Below are 13808 nucleotides of genomic sequence, written 5' to 3'. Positions count from 1 at the left end.
GTGTTGTATAATAAAGAATAATTAACGGCAGATTGATTCTCCATATGAAGTTCTAATGAATCGATCATTTGATTGCTTCAGCGATAGTACTTTGGTGCTTTCAATGCATTATGTCAAAAAATGTGTTGGTTTTTATCGATTGAATTTTCTCATTAAAACATATATACGAAAGTATAATATTTGCATATGCTGGAAGTACAGGAACGTGATAGGGAGGCAGGGAGGGTGGCCTTAGAGGGGGGTTTAACGTCCACGATTTGAGAAATACACTAAGAAGGAGGATGTGGGGGAGATTGACATCCGCAAAGAAAATATATAGAAACATTTTTCTTCCTGACTGGCATGTGTTTGCGTGCTTGAAAATCCCTAAGCCTTAGGAACACGAAAAATCTGAAAATGCTGTATCTAATATAGTTTCGCCAACATCTTCATGATCTCCACTATGTCTCTGCCTCCTTTGCTGCCTCTCCTGCATCCCAGATGGTAAAAGAGCTCTCTCAATTCGAAATTCCCGGCTCTTATACTGCACTGAAATGTGCATATACAAGGGGAGACGGAGTTGGGTTAAGACGTAAATTGGGTAAAGGCTTGTGGTCAGCTGTGCAATAACTGTGAACAATGGTGGAAGATTTTCTCATATAATTTTGAAACTCTTCAGATGACTGGAACCGACATAATTATGAACGGAGCAAAATTTGAAATATCCATTGGTGAAAGTAACTTATTCTCGTCATAGGCATATGTTCTTCTCAAGACAGGTGATTAGAAATTAATTTAATTACGTCCACTCTATTCCAGTCCCGACCGCTGGATCATATGTAGTAGGCTTATAAAACAATATGCCTAAACAATTTGTAACATATTTATTTTTTCGCCCTTTCACGCCCTCAAAAAAATAAATAAAATGAAAGTCCGTCCTTGAATTACACTCTATTTACTCCACAAACACTGAAACTTGAAGAAAATATGGCATTTTTGCATGCGGAATCTACAGCAAACTATGGCACCCCAAAAATCCTGAGGCTCAAACGTGTCAGCGACAGTGGCGGCGGAACCGGGGGGCTTGGGGGGCTCAGCCCCCCCCCAATGAAAAAGTTGAGGGGGCAAATGCATGATAAGCCCCCCCAATATTTACCAAGGCTCCGAAACGTGCATCTGCCCATTTTTCAATGCATACTTGTCGATCTGTCCGATGCACACGTATACTATATAGGTGTAATAATTTTAGTAAATGCTGGGGGACCCTCGGCCCGTCCCCTGGCTACAGACCACATTGTCACCCCAACCGCGTCTTCACGCCCAGTGAAAAGTGGAAGCAATGAGTGTGAGTACCGGTAAGCGCAACACAACTTCGTCTTAGGCCAATGACTTGCATCATTTCAGCCAGTTCTCCAACATCCCCTTACTCAGTGGCGGAGTGTCCATACAGTCAGGGGGCGGATGCCCCCTGACGGACTCAAATGGACTGCAGGCGCCCTTTTCAGCTTTTCACTACTTTTTACTTATTCGCGATTATTGACTATTTTATTGCGCTGTCATCTACCTTTTGACATTTGCCATATTCTGTTGGTGTAATTTTACGACCAAATGGCGACGACAGCTATTTATTCTCCGTTTATCTGCAAATTAGCAAGGCCCGGAAAGGATCATTTCCTGCAATCTAGGGAGTATCTTTACTCAAAAATTTTCTGTACGCTCCGCGCCAACCTGTGGTGGCGCTCCGCTTAGATAGTGTCGAAAGCGCCCCTACAGACCATTCTTGTCCCTCTGACCAATACCCCTAGCTCCGCCACTGCCCTTACTACACTCAAAAACGTCTTTGCGAGTACACTACGAGTAATAGCTACTCTCTTAAAACACCATCGAATATACAAATTACAATGTTTTTACAGACTTTTACGTGCAATCTCAGAAATTGCAGGCTTGAGACCCATATTTTAGGGCTAGGTATTCGCAGCATAAAACACTCGGGAAGTGCCGTTTCCGGCCATCTGGAGGTTTGAAAAACCCCAAAATTTTCTTGTTAGCTCCGCGCCAACCGATGGTGGCGCTCCGCTTAGATAGTCTCCACACATTAGCCCCCCCAATAATTTTTCCGTTCCGCCGCGCCTGGTCAGCGACTATGCTCAGCCCACAGCGATCTGTATAAAAATTCTTGAAGTACCCTGAAATGAACCCTTTCGCCAGCTTACACAAAATGGTGACTATTTTATCAAATTTTATGGATATAATATTCTTGTCAGATTTAAAGCGCCTCGTCCTCTTTCCTGAAATTTAGCAAATGTAATGATTTCTGAAATGATTCAAAATAGGCCACTTATAGTTACCGTGAAGTAGTGGGTGATTAAAAATATGAATTAAATTACTTATTATATAGGCTATGTTTATAACAATTATGACAATAAGGAATAAGCTAGAAAATGGAGAGTATAGGGTAAGATCAGCATGATGGCGAACAAAGACCTCGGGGTCGGATTGCTCCTCCCTCCCCCCCCCCCCCGCCCAAAAAAACTGAGATATTGCAAATTTTACTCAAGTCTTGATACAACCCGCGGGTAGCATACGGTAATAATAATATAATAATAATAATAATAATAAGCAGTTATTTTTACGACCACAAATGTGGGAGAAACCCGCGAGGGTTTATGGATTACAACTTACACATCGGGTGGCTTCCAATTCAACAATTTAACTTAAATTTGGAATCTTTTCCATTTAGAAAATCATTTCAGATGTGAAAACGGTAGATTGCTCTTGGATGAAAAACCCACCTTACTAAGGAGAACTACAATCCTTAACAACTGTAGTTCTCCTTACCTCACCACCAATTTCACCAAAACCTCTGTTATTCATAACCAGTTGACTCGTTCAAGACATCACAATTTCTATGTTATTGATTCTAAGGGTGGTGTTAGCTCTCTACTTTCTACTTCACGGCAACTCAGGATTGGAATGCTCTTCCAAACAATATCAAATACATTAAGTCTTCTCATCTTTTTAGAGCTGAGTTAAGGAAGCATCTCTTGTAATTTGGGGGTGGGGGGGGGAGGGAGGCTCTTTTCTGTTTTTTGTGCATTATCTTTATTTTTTGTGTCTTATTTATTGGTTCCCTAGTTTTTTCCATTCATTGTGCAATTTTTCGTCTATAGGGCCCCATTCGAAATGGGCCGACATTCTGTCAGCCTAATGGGTTTAGCTCCTGTTACGCTTTTTGTTCTTTTCTTTTCCGTCCTTTTTGTCCATTTTGTCTTTGTAATAGTTTTGTATTTTGAACAATCTGAGTGCGAATAAAATCAAATCAAATCAAATCTTACTACGACCGGGTCGGGTATCGTCGAACCAGGAACCTCTCGATTGCTTAAGCCTCGTTGCTTCAATTTGCCACCGCCTTTATCCACTCGGCCACAGCAGCGGTTTTAGTAACATTCTCACAAGTTGTATTCAGGCTGCAACTGTAAGTAACTTAGTTTTCACGCTTCGTAAACAAAAATTCTGGTGTGTAACATGATCATTTAGATCCGAAAAATATCCACAACTCCATAATAATCAGTCTGCATTTAATTTGTTTAACCAGTTTCTTTATTTATATTTTACACGTAAGATTTGAAGATCCGTACGGTCCCACCTTGTAACGATATAGGCTTTCCTAGTGGTGAGCCGGCTGAGAGTTGCCGGGTATATGATGCGTAGAGGAAATGCAAACTTAAAGATCACCAGTATTGCCCCTAAATATGTTTACCCAGACTTAAAAAGGGTATGAAGACTCGCGCACAAATAAACGTCTAATGCCGGTAAACTGACCTAGTTTCGACTGAGGTGTAACAGAAGTGTTAGACACCACCATCGATCCCAGAAAATACACACACAGCTTGCTACCGTCGGTAATTAGACACTAGTGTACAGTCACTATACATGCAGCTACGGCCAATACCCATAACACAGTGTACATATCAGCTATGGACATCTCATCAGGGATCGAGTTGTTATGGAACTCCCTGATCGCAGTTCCAGATAAAAGATAACAAGGTATCACGTTTCATTACTGTCTGCATTTTGTAGATAAGAAAAAAACCTCACTTGCAAGCAATTTTTTTCACAAAGCGGCATCGGCTTGGGGCGAGCCTTCAATGCCTTTAAGAAAATGCATGGTCAAGTCCAAATCATCATGTTGATTACCGAACTGGGCTACGCAGTGGGCTACGCAGTGTGCATCGATGGTGGCCGCAGGCCCTGGCCAATATGTGGTCATGAATAAATGATAAAGGAATTTATTCCATCGTTAAATTCTTAAACGAATCGTTCGGACAGGCTGATTGGAACGGATGTAGCACATTTTGGTTCCCAAGTGGCACTCGCTTTCCCATCCCACTACCATCACTAACCGTTACTGCCAGTCAACTTAACTCACGTGGATCCCAATCGGTTAGGCCTGAACGTTTCTCACTCCTTTTAATATCTGCCAAGGACTATTTCCCACGAACACATTAAATTTTTTAGCAATCTTTACCAGTCCTCGTTTTCTGCCAGGGGAGTGAAAATAATTATGAGGTAGGGACTATTGAAACATCTAGTAAATTTAACATTCCAAAAGTCGGATGACAACCTTTAAAGCAGTGTGTGGCTGATCGTCAGCATCACATCCTAACTCATGAAATGATGTAACACCCATATTTTGGTTCCCGTGGAGGGGGACACAGGGGATGTACCCATGGGCGGCGATCATGGGGAACGGGGGGGACATGTCCCCCCAATATTTTAGGTGGGGGGATATAGTATCTAATATCCCCCCAATATTTGGTGGCATAGTTTTTTTTGTGGCTATAAGAGCATATTTTTTTTATGATATCGCTAATAATTTCAAAAAAAAAATGCTTATAGATGCAATTTACAAGGCCTGGGAAGTTTCATTTCCAGCTAGCAATCTGGGAGGCATTTTCGGCCAACATTTTCTTTTACGCTTCGCGCCAACCCATGGTGGCGCCAAACAGATAGTTTGCCTTCAAGCTTCGCCCCTTCCTTGGCAAATTTCTCGCTACGCGCATATCTAACCGTGTCATAATTTGTTACTAAATATTACCATAAAACGACACAGACTTTCACCGAGAGTAGTTTTTACTTATTTTCGAAATGAATTAGGCTAGCTAGACGGACCATGGCACATACCCTGGTGGGGACAACGGGACGCGTCCCCACCAACTTTTTCAGTGGTGGGGACATGATATACCGTGTCTCCACCAATTTGTCTTGACCAAACGCTGCATTGCAAATTTCCCTGTATTGAACTTTGGCGCAGTTTGATCCAGCATTTTGCAAATGACATGCAGCAGTTCTCACTTTATTACATTTATCCACAGTCGTTAAATTTTGGAAGGAAATCACATTTGCGGCAGTCGATAATTGTTTTCTGGGAGAGGACCCAGACCCATCGTATACAAAAGTCTACTTGGATTATTTGTCCCCTGATTTTTTTTTTCTGCAGACGCCCATGTGTTTTCCCCAACTTAAATTTCTAAGCCATGAGATCTCAAATTTAAGGAGGTTTTGGAGAATTATTGGGTCTGGGAAGTGTTATTTCCGGCGATCTGGGAGGTATATTTGCCAAAAAATTCCTGTACGCTACGCGCGAACCAATGGTCGTGCTCCGTTTAGATAGTATCAGAGAACAGATATGCGTCCCCATCATTATCCAAGACTGATCTGCGCCCATGAGACGGACCACAGCCTTGATGAAATTTGGTATATATACAAAATATCACGAAGCGCCCGAACAATTTTGGGGATTGCTACGCGCCTGCACCCAAGCAAATGTACCCCCCAATATTTGAAACAAATCGCCGCCCCTGGATGTACCCATCATTTTTTGAAGCCACAGAAGTTCCTCTATAATATAATGTCACATGTTCAAATGAGTGCAGAGGTTTTGCCCTTACCTTGCGACACCCCCCCCCCCCGTTCCCGTCGGTTGAACCCTTTTCCGCCACCCCTGAAGCAGTTGAGAATAAGCTGTGAAAAAAATGACCTGCTTCCTTTACTTATTATCGTCAAACGTGTTGCATTGAAGCTGGCGGTCAGAAAGCAACCTCATATTTCTGTCAAACACAGTTCAATATTTTTTAATGATAGAGTAGAACCCTTTCTGTCAGTGATTGCATGATACCCGCCGAGTCAGGAATGTCCCCTTTATGTTACTCATTTGTAGTTGGACTTGGCTCTTGCATGTCATACATCCGTCCAATATTACCATGTGAAGCAACCCAGTAAGTGTATTGGCTAACGAACGGCACGTTTTGTTGGTAACGGTTTACCGCTATACACAATTGGAGCTTGCATAGAACACTGATTCGAATACTTACTGCTTGCTCCTCTGTCATTGGCATGCATACTTTTCATACACCATGAATTCGCAAGCAAAGAAAGGTAAATATTGTTAATGTGGTTAAAATGTGAATAGTATTTCGTAAATATTCGATGTATCTGAATGTTATGTTGTTTTTTCTCCATAGTGTTGGCTATTCAGGCTAGGAAGAAACGAAGGCCAGCCAAACACAAACAGAAATTAGAGGATAAATCCGGTCACAGAAAGTCCGGCCATGGGTAAGTGTGGCCTAGCCTAATGTCACGATGCATGATACTGCACGGACTTTTGTATGGCTTGCAGCCTAACGCGTATCTGAAGTGAAAACAAACACGTTCGCAAATTCATATTTTCACGCTTATGACCAAGAATACGTTTGACAGTGACAAGAAATTGAAGAAAGCCTTATCAACGTTCATATCTAGCATAGTCCAAGTGTGGGGCGGTCTATTGTAGTAATGGTGGTATCACATTAATTACAGCTACAAATTAGCCTAGGCCTAGCCAAGGTTAGCAAAGCTACTGTATAACAGTACATGTAAATTAAAGTAAGCCTTAACTTTTGTCAGTTCAACTCACTGAGTAACTGGGAGGGGAGGGTTGGGCTCTTATGCCTATCTAAGGCTCTGCTAGTTCTAATACCTTGCCTACTTTAGCATAGACTCAAGAGTTGCCAAATGTCAATGCCAGATGGTTTGGGAATTCATTGCAATGCCCTCTGTCCGGCATGATCTCTTGCCAGATCCATATATTGTAGACCATGCTCTATCCAGCATTTCTCACAAAATACTTTGAAGTAAGATAAACAATTGACATGCAATGTTTATGGAAACATATAATTACACAATCTTAAATTAGTTGTATGTGTACAGTGCTGTCTTCTTACATATGAATGCATGATGCTTTGGACCTTCCGTAGTTTCTTGATGCTTAGAGCACATTCTGAACTAGGCTAGGACTTTTAGCTCATCCAAACTCAAATTGGATTTTAGTGAAGCTAAAAATAATTCAAAATGTTTTTACAAGAAACAGTGTATAAATTAATGGCTCATTGGTTCCTATATAATTTGTCATAATTCTAGTGATCTAGCAACATACCCAACTGAAAAGTAATGTACATCAGTGTTTTTACTTGATAAGTTTTAGTCCGTCCATACAAAAAACATTTTCCTGTGTTTCCATTTCTCTCTTGGTTACCTGGTATTTACCTTCAATAGACACGATATGTTCTTTTAAGGCCAGATCAATACAGCTTTAGCTCCATAGTCCATTTTTAATGTTATTCCTTTGATTTATTGATTAGAAAAATGCTTTAAAACAGATGTTCTCTTAACTTCACACACTGTATTCATAAGCAACAAAGGACCCACCAATGAAATTAAATCTCTTTTTTCCATACAAGGCTTTTAATAAGTTATTATTGTGAATTTGTTATAATTTGGTCTATGAAAGTTGATCTAACATTTGATCTGTTTGTTGACTAATGTTATCCGGCATTTCTGATGAGTCTCTGACATTTAAAGGTTAATATCTGAAGTGGCAAACAGTGGTACAGAAAATGAAAGCAACATTGAATATGTTTTTAATGATTTGTAAGATACTGGCACAGTTCTAATTAATGTTGTCACTCAAATCATCCTTTTAACATCCTCATAAAAATGGAAGATGGCTGTGTCGCAACACTAGTGTTACTATATAGCTCTCACAAGATCGCTGTACGTGACAAGGCCTTGTTAGTCAAAGAACTCTTATCAATCGTATGTGCTGGGTAAACTTTAATAGGACAGTCTATCAATTGTAGCCCCATCCAACTTGTACTGATAAATTCAACACTGGACATGGTGGGCTAGTGGTACAAATTTCCATGGACGATGAGTAACAGTTCATAACTCACTTAAGTAACATCAATCCCCATTGTATGAACTAATAAAAAATATTTCATCTTGTTACCATGGCAGTGCACTTTGAAAACTTGTCAATATTGCTGGATCTATTTATGCCACATGCGAATATATGCATGTAATTGTTATACTCCTATAGTTTTCTATGACCAAGCAAAAATCCCAGATTAATCAGCCGATTAAGCAAAGCTCTTTCATCAAAGTAAATTGGAAATAAAAACATTAAACATTAAACTCAAATAGTGGACCATTGTTATCCATGAATGAAAACATTGTTTGAAGATACAGCACTTGGGTATGTGAATTGCAGTACATTAAACTTGCAAACAGACACAAAGTGAGCCAAATGAATGACACACCATTTAATTAAAATTTGTTTCCAGTCGGACTGCTGTTGACCATTTACTCCAAATTTATTCTGTAGTAGATCTGTAAATGAACTTTTCAATTTTTAGCTCATACCAGCATGCTGGTGTGAGCTATTGTTACAGTGCGGCGTCTATCACTCTATCACTATCACTCTATCATTCTATCACTCTATCCGTCAACAATTGGTAAAACGGCTCCCACTTGCACAGTGTTTGATGGAATTTCATGAAACTTGGACACAAGGACCATTGGGTATAGGGCCATCAGAGATGGTCCGAAATTTGGGGTCAAAGGTCACATGTGGGCCGTAATGGGCCATTTTGTGGAAATACGCAAAATGCTTCTTCTCCTACAGATTCCATGGTACAATGTTGAGGGTTTGTCACGATAGTACTATGGAAGTTTTACCTTCAGGGTGTTCATGAATTTGAGATCAAAGATCAACTAGGGGTCTTTTGTGGCCCAGGCCGCGGCTCTCTATTTTCAAATTGCTCCTGTTCGTACAGTGTATGGCCAGTTATAATGAAACTTGGTCACAACGTTCCTCGGGATGAGAGTTACGAGGGGTGTTCGGAAAATTGAGGTCAAATGTCATTTAGGGGGTCATCAGGGGTCATTCTTTGTAATATTTTCAAATATCTCAATCTCCTCAAGATTTTGATGGATCATATTCAAAGTTGAACTGATGATTGTTGGATTGTGTATGAATTAGGTGATGCCTAATAATTTTTGGTCAAAAGTTAATTAATTACAATTAATCCCCCTTGTTTAAAAAAATCTGAGCCTTCACCTTTTGCCAAAGCTCCTTTAATTTGTCTCCCAGTCTCTGCAGTGTTTGTTTAAATTTGTGGTTAAGCTCTGCAGAGGCTGTTAGTGGAATTAAAGCAGGACTGGGAGTTGTTATTAACTGTCGAACTGTAAGCATGAGAGCCCTATAGCCAATCAGCACTTGCCGATTCTTAGAAGTCTTTGAGCCTGAGGTATTGTAGGCAGCCAGCCAAAGTTTTGGCAAGGAGTGCTTTAGGTCTGCTCAGGTAGAGGGGAGAAAGTTTAATAGGGTAGGTCAGTGGTATTGTTTGAGAGAGTGGGTAAAATAGGATTTAAAGGGGGAAAATAGGAATTATAGCCAGTGGTGTGGCCAGGATTCTACTAAAGGAGGGGGGGGGGGGGGTTATCCCTCATGGGCCCAAAATTGGTGGAATCTGAAAAATGGCCTGAAATTTGGTGGGCCATAAAGTTTTGTGGGCCCTACATTGTTAAGCTCGAAAAGGTATGAGCTTCTGCACCATTGGTGCTCTAGTTGTTGTTATTAATTGCTAGTATACAGCAAGTCAGCGAATAATGTATCCATTATCGCATTGCGAAATGCTACACAAAATCATCATATTGCTGTACAAGTGCAAAGATGCATAGTGCAAAGATGCATGGATATCAGTTTTGTACACAGATGCCATATTATTTTATAAGAGGCAAAATTCAGAACCTTTCAAAACTTGCTACATAAAATTTTGTTTGAACTCTAGGTTGTTCCCTGACTGTAAATACTACTAGAATTCATGTCAAAGTAGTTGATGTGAACCAACATATATGTCAGATCACTGCAGCACATGGCATAAATGGCATTCACATCAAGCTCTGTAGTAATAACAAACTTTTGCAACATGGTTAAAAAACTGTTGAAAGTCCCCAATGGATCATGTTGTTTACATTATTGGTGTTTGTTGCCACTAGAGGAGATACCCAGTGTGACTGGTATTTACCACCACTATCAAGTTGTGTCCGAAGCCGAAGAAATCATTGCCATTAAAAAAAATAATCAACTTTGACAAGAAAGAAAAATAGTCAAGAAAAAGTTTGAGCTCTGAATTACTTTTTTCAATCATTTCAGAAGTGTGTGTTTGTGTGTGTGTTGAGGGGGACGGACGGGGTTGGAGGGAGATGTAATGGGAGAAGAAAGAAATGGAGGCATGGGAAATTTAGTGTCTGTGGGCTCCACACATGTCATCTATGTTAGCATAACTTGACAATGTTACGCTGTTGCGATGGTGTGCCTCCAAAAGTTTAAGTATTCTATGAACCCTTAAATTTGTTGTGCGCTCCTATCCCGAAGAAACCATCAAACAATGATACTTGCAGATTGACACTGCACATGGCCTAGAAGGGGGGGGGGGGTGGAGGGGGGGTGGAATGAGAATGGAGTTTCTGCAATAAAAATGTTTTCAAAGTTTTTCACTTTCAAACTTAACCATACATTTTACAATCACTTTTTAAGCTTACAGTAAATTCGCAAGGAACTCTTGACACATTTTTGAAGATGTTATGAAATAAAAGATGCAATGATTGTTATTGCACACAAATATCCATAATTAATGACATCAAGATAGTGGTGCTATTGGAGATAAATAGATAAAAAGACTTTAAAGTTGTGAGCATTATCAGAACATCCAATTTCTCCCCCCTTAATTAAAGGTTGTGCCCAGAGGAGAATAAATTCTGTACCCTACTTTAGTTACTGTAGTTACTGTTTAGTTACTGTATCTAGCCTTAAGTCATGGCTGATCTCAAGTCATTTCTGTATTAATCTCGGTATTCATTAATAGGAAGGATTCTGTTTCTGAGTACTATTGCCCGTACCGCTGTAGTACAATATCCCTGAGTACAGTTCACACCATACAACCACTTAAATCCAATGAACCTGGATAAAATGGCATGTTGAGTGGTAAATTGAATTGTGAACTGAAAGCTGAATTGATTAAATTCTTGTTGACGTGCAGTCAAATGAAGTTGATCTGACTGTTGGAGGAAGAGGGCTGTTGTAAGTACTGGGAATCTCGTTAAGCGTACATACCTTCCTGTGTGCATTGTTCACCAGTTAGGTGCCTTATAGAATTATCATTTGAACATTAAAAGACAAAATTTAAAAAAAAGGCATCGCTAACCCATCCTGTCTCATGGGATGTGGTCATATAAATTAAATCACATTCCATGATGTCATGTATTGATTGTTGGTGAATCTCCCTTGACTTATACCAGTCTGTTTCATGGAAGTTCAGTTTGACAAACATGTAAGAGAGCAAATTTAATACTGTACTGTACCTTCTGCATACAGAAGCTTGCAGCGTACCTGGGCATAGTCAGCAATCACAATAAGTATAGGATAATGTCATGTTCACAATGGGATAATAGACTAGTTATGGCATATATGTAAACAGTAAGCTATTAAAACAGAATTGGACTACAATACAAGCTTTATTGGAGTCTATATACAGTATTTAGCAAACACGGTCAGAATATAGAATGTCTGTTTGCAGTCAATTGTTAGTGTGCAATCCAAGGGGATTTAAGTGAAATAGTACACATATGTATGTATTGTATGCTGTATAGCTAAATGGAATGTTCACAAGGACTTTCGGTTTTGTTCTCCACATAATTCATGAGCAGGTCTTTCATGATTTATAATGAATGCAGGACTTAACATTAGAATGAAACCCTTTATTGTTAAACCCTGAGCAAAACTTATAAAGATTCCTTCACAAGATGTAGGCATCAAAGCTGCACTGTGCATTGAATTTACCCATTGCCTTGTGATACTATTTTTGTACATGTGAAAAGTAATCATGCAATCAAAGAAAACCATAATCCCTCATTTTAGTGTCATACACCAAAATTCCACCCAGACACGATGAAATGAGGCCTAAATGTCAAAGGTTTGCTCACGAAACAATTAAACTTGACATAAATGTCTGAGACAAGAACGTTTTTGGCATTGTAGGAACGGTTAATAACAAGCCAATTAGGAGCAATCAAATGGAGTTGTAACCACATAGTACAGGAGATCCGTGTAAGGTTGAAGGGTTTCAGATTATGAGTATAGTAATATATGGCTTGGTTTAAGTGACATGCTGGACACCTGCAGCTTTAAAGGGTTCAAGTTAACTTGGACCTAGTAAACATGATTCAAACAGAGAGATGTATGGGGTTAAGACGCACATCATGCATATTTAAAGGAATTGTTTAGTGACATATGGGATCCAGTCCTTTTGGTCATATCATGTTTTGTCTTTGTATCGCCATAAGCCTTTCCCTGTGATGAATTCTAGTTTCCGTGAAAGAGTGCTTGAAATGTTGGCCCGTCCTGCCAGAAAATTTGAATATAACACTGACTTACGTCGAGACGCGACGTCAGTGTGGCACAGTGGTCAGAATCAATCATATCTCACTCTAAGCTTGGCCTTGATACAGTACACAAGAATGTGTACAGTCTTCCCAGGTACGGCTGTGAATACAAAAGATCTCACTCTAAGCTTGGCCTTCATACAATACACAGGAATGTGTACAGACTTCGCGTACTGCTGTGATTAAACAAATCGTTCAAATCACAACTCTCTGAACAACATATTATGAAGAAAATAGAGTTAGGGAATTCTTGAAGGTTTTAACTCTTCAAAAGATTGCTAACTTGCAACTTCACCGAGAAATTTCCATCTAAATCGCTATTTTAATGTTACTTTCAGAAATTTGAACTTTCCTCAATACAGTGTAGCTTGCTAATAATAATGTCCCTGCAGCCCCCGAAACGAAGGGCCGCGATGACGTCACAGCGCTCATCGTTCTCCACTGTTCAAAATATATAAGTTTAAGTTGGTGCGAGATTCAAAAATTCACATCTTCTGAATCATAGGATGAAAAATCCCCAAAATAAACTGTGGCGATGAAAAAATTATGGAGTTTTTATCATATACCCAATAGACTGCCACTAAAAAATTCCTTTAATGCAATATGCACATTTCAATTTTTAGTCATCAACTTCTCTAGTTAAGTGAAGAAATGCATTTACCATATAAACCTACCTTTAGTTAGTATTGCTCTGTGCTTGTTCTTATTATGGAAGTACATTTCCATGTTCTAATGTAATTAATTTTTCTGTTAAATATCCATGACGTGTGGGCACAGCTTTAATGGACCGTGTACACCAGTCTAAACTTGTTTCTCTTCTTTAATACTGAAGTTCAAACTGTGAACTGTGTCATACAGTTTATTGAATCAATTAGTGGAAGCATCGTTTGACTTCCATATATTTGCTGGGTCTCAGAGACAGAGTCATACAATATTTGTTAGTGTGTGATCATTGTTTTGATAGATTGGTTTGCTGCTTTCAGTGGATCCATGAGAGGCGTTAAGTG

The 13808-nt window shown here is 39.6% G+C and overlaps 1 protein-coding gene across 1 annotated transcript in view; it reads left to right on the top strand.

Annotated features, from left to right (window-relative positions):
* The first annotated feature begins 6263 nt into the window (after window positions 1-6263).
* Window positions 6264-13808, top strand: part of LOC139962244 (SRSF protein kinase 1-like) — a 95503-nt gene continuing 87958 nt past the window's right edge. The window contains exons 1-2 of the mRNA XM_071962288.1: window positions 6264-6417; window positions 6504-6594. Of these exons, the coding sequence (XP_071818389.1) occupies window positions 6396-6417; window positions 6504-6594 (113 nt within the window). The 5' untranslated portion in view covers window positions 6264-6395. The remainder of the gene's footprint in view (window positions 6418-6503; window positions 6595-13808) is intronic.

The sequence above is a fragment of the Apostichopus japonicus genome, chromosome 20 (genome assembly GCF_037975245.1).
Source record: "Apostichopus japonicus isolate 1M-3 chromosome 20, ASM3797524v1, whole genome shotgun sequence".
Classification (NCBI taxonomy): Eukaryota; Metazoa; Echinodermata; class Holothuroidea; order Aspidochirotida; family Stichopodidae; genus Apostichopus; species Apostichopus japonicus.
This window is presented reverse-complemented; position numbering and strand designations above follow the sequence as displayed.